Source organism: Lipotes vexillifer, unplaced genomic scaffold, assembly GCF_000442215.2.
Source record: "Lipotes vexillifer unplaced genomic scaffold, Lipotes_vexillifer_v1.1 scaffold53, whole genome shotgun sequence".
In the NCBI taxonomy this organism is placed as follows: Eukaryota; Metazoa; Chordata; class Mammalia; order Artiodactyla; family Lipotidae; genus Lipotes; species Lipotes vexillifer.
The window spans coordinates 1,094,853-1,096,178 of NW_006791814.1; the positions used below are offsets into that span (position 1 = coordinate 1,094,853).

Below are 1,326 nucleotides of genomic sequence, written 5' to 3' on the forward strand. Positions count from 1 at the left end.
AAAAAAAAAAAAAAAAGAAATGGTATTGTCTAGACAAGGAAGATTAAAAGCCACAGCGCTGTAAATACGAAGATAAGCTGACACTTCTGTCTTAGGGTCTAATTAGGTGCATGTATCTTTAATGTCACATAACTAGTATCTTTTAAAGATACTAAACATTTGTCTGAGTCTGTTTCTCAGAAATATTCTAAAAGGTTTAAAGGAAAGGAGTCAAAGCTGAGGGACGCTCTGGGTGGAGTGTGCAAGCTCTGGGTACCTTTGGCCACTCGGAGAAGGAATAGAGGGTTTTCTCCTGGAGCAGCTGCGCAATGGTGGGAGCCCGTGCCTCCTGCAGGCTGTCCCTGAGGCCCCCTGCGATGCCCGAGGTCGAGTTCTTGCTCTCCTCCTCCGAGTATTTCCCTGGATAATCTAGGAAGGAAGGTTAAAAAAATGAATTAGGCGCTCGGGAGATACTAGTGATCTGAAAGATGAGGAAGTCTGATCTTGCTTTTTAATTAGCCCAATGTGTGCTCATTTATTTTTAATTGAGTTATTAATTACCATACTTTCTATTTCCAGAAGCACTCTATCGGTTAAGCCATAAAGGCACGACCTGCTCTAGGGCTACCCACGCAAGTCATCCAATAAGAGTTTGCATCCACAACCAAACAACAACGACGACGATGAAGGACTGCAGAGAGGCTTTCCCATTTGGTGCAGTGGATGAGAGGAAAGTGAACAGTATGCTCTGATACAGAAGTGGGCATAGTGTAGGAAACGTAACACAGCAAGAGGCTGGTATTAATGATGAAGGAAGAAAAGTCCTGGAACTTACAACGAGGGTAAAATAGGCCTGATTTGTACAAAAAATGATCCAAAGAAAAACCTAGAACGTTTCAAGTACTTCACTGATGGAAGGAAACGGAAACGCCACTCATTCTTTCAGTCTTCAGTGGTGAATGTTTACTATCGCTTGTGAAATGGATCTTCAAAGATCCACTTCACGGAGATGACAGGGAATGAACTGTGTGTAGCATAACGTCCAGGAAAAGGTGTGAACCTCTTTCGTGGTGAAATGACACGGAACGTCTATCCTCTGAAACGTGGTGGTCTCACTTTTGACTGTGCAACAAGTCTCCCAGGGGGCCGTAGAGACCCCCCCCGCCCCCCCACCTCACCAGGAGCAGGGCCTTGCTAGGCCAGGGGATTCAAGGATAAACAAGACAGATGTGGCCCTGGCTTTCTAGGCTCTTACAGCTCCATGAGGGAAAGACACTTGGGAGAATGCACTAATTATAAACGAATAGTTACAATTATAAACCAGGGTGAGGGCCATAAAGGGAAAGA

The 1,326-nt window shown here is 44.8% G+C and overlaps 1 protein-coding gene across 2 annotated transcripts in view; it reads right to left on the reverse strand.

Moving 5' to 3' along the window:
• CHD6 (chromodomain helicase DNA binding protein 6) overlaps nt 1-1,326 on the reverse strand; it is a 218,667-nt gene that overhangs the window by 12,513 nt on the left and 204,828 nt on the right. For both annotated transcript variants that reach the window (XM_007464745.1, XM_007464746.1), the window contains one exon: nt 257-408. In XM_007464745.1, the coding sequence (XP_007464807.1) occupies nt 257-408 (152 nt within the window). The remainder of the gene's footprint in view (nt 1-256; nt 409-1,326) is intronic.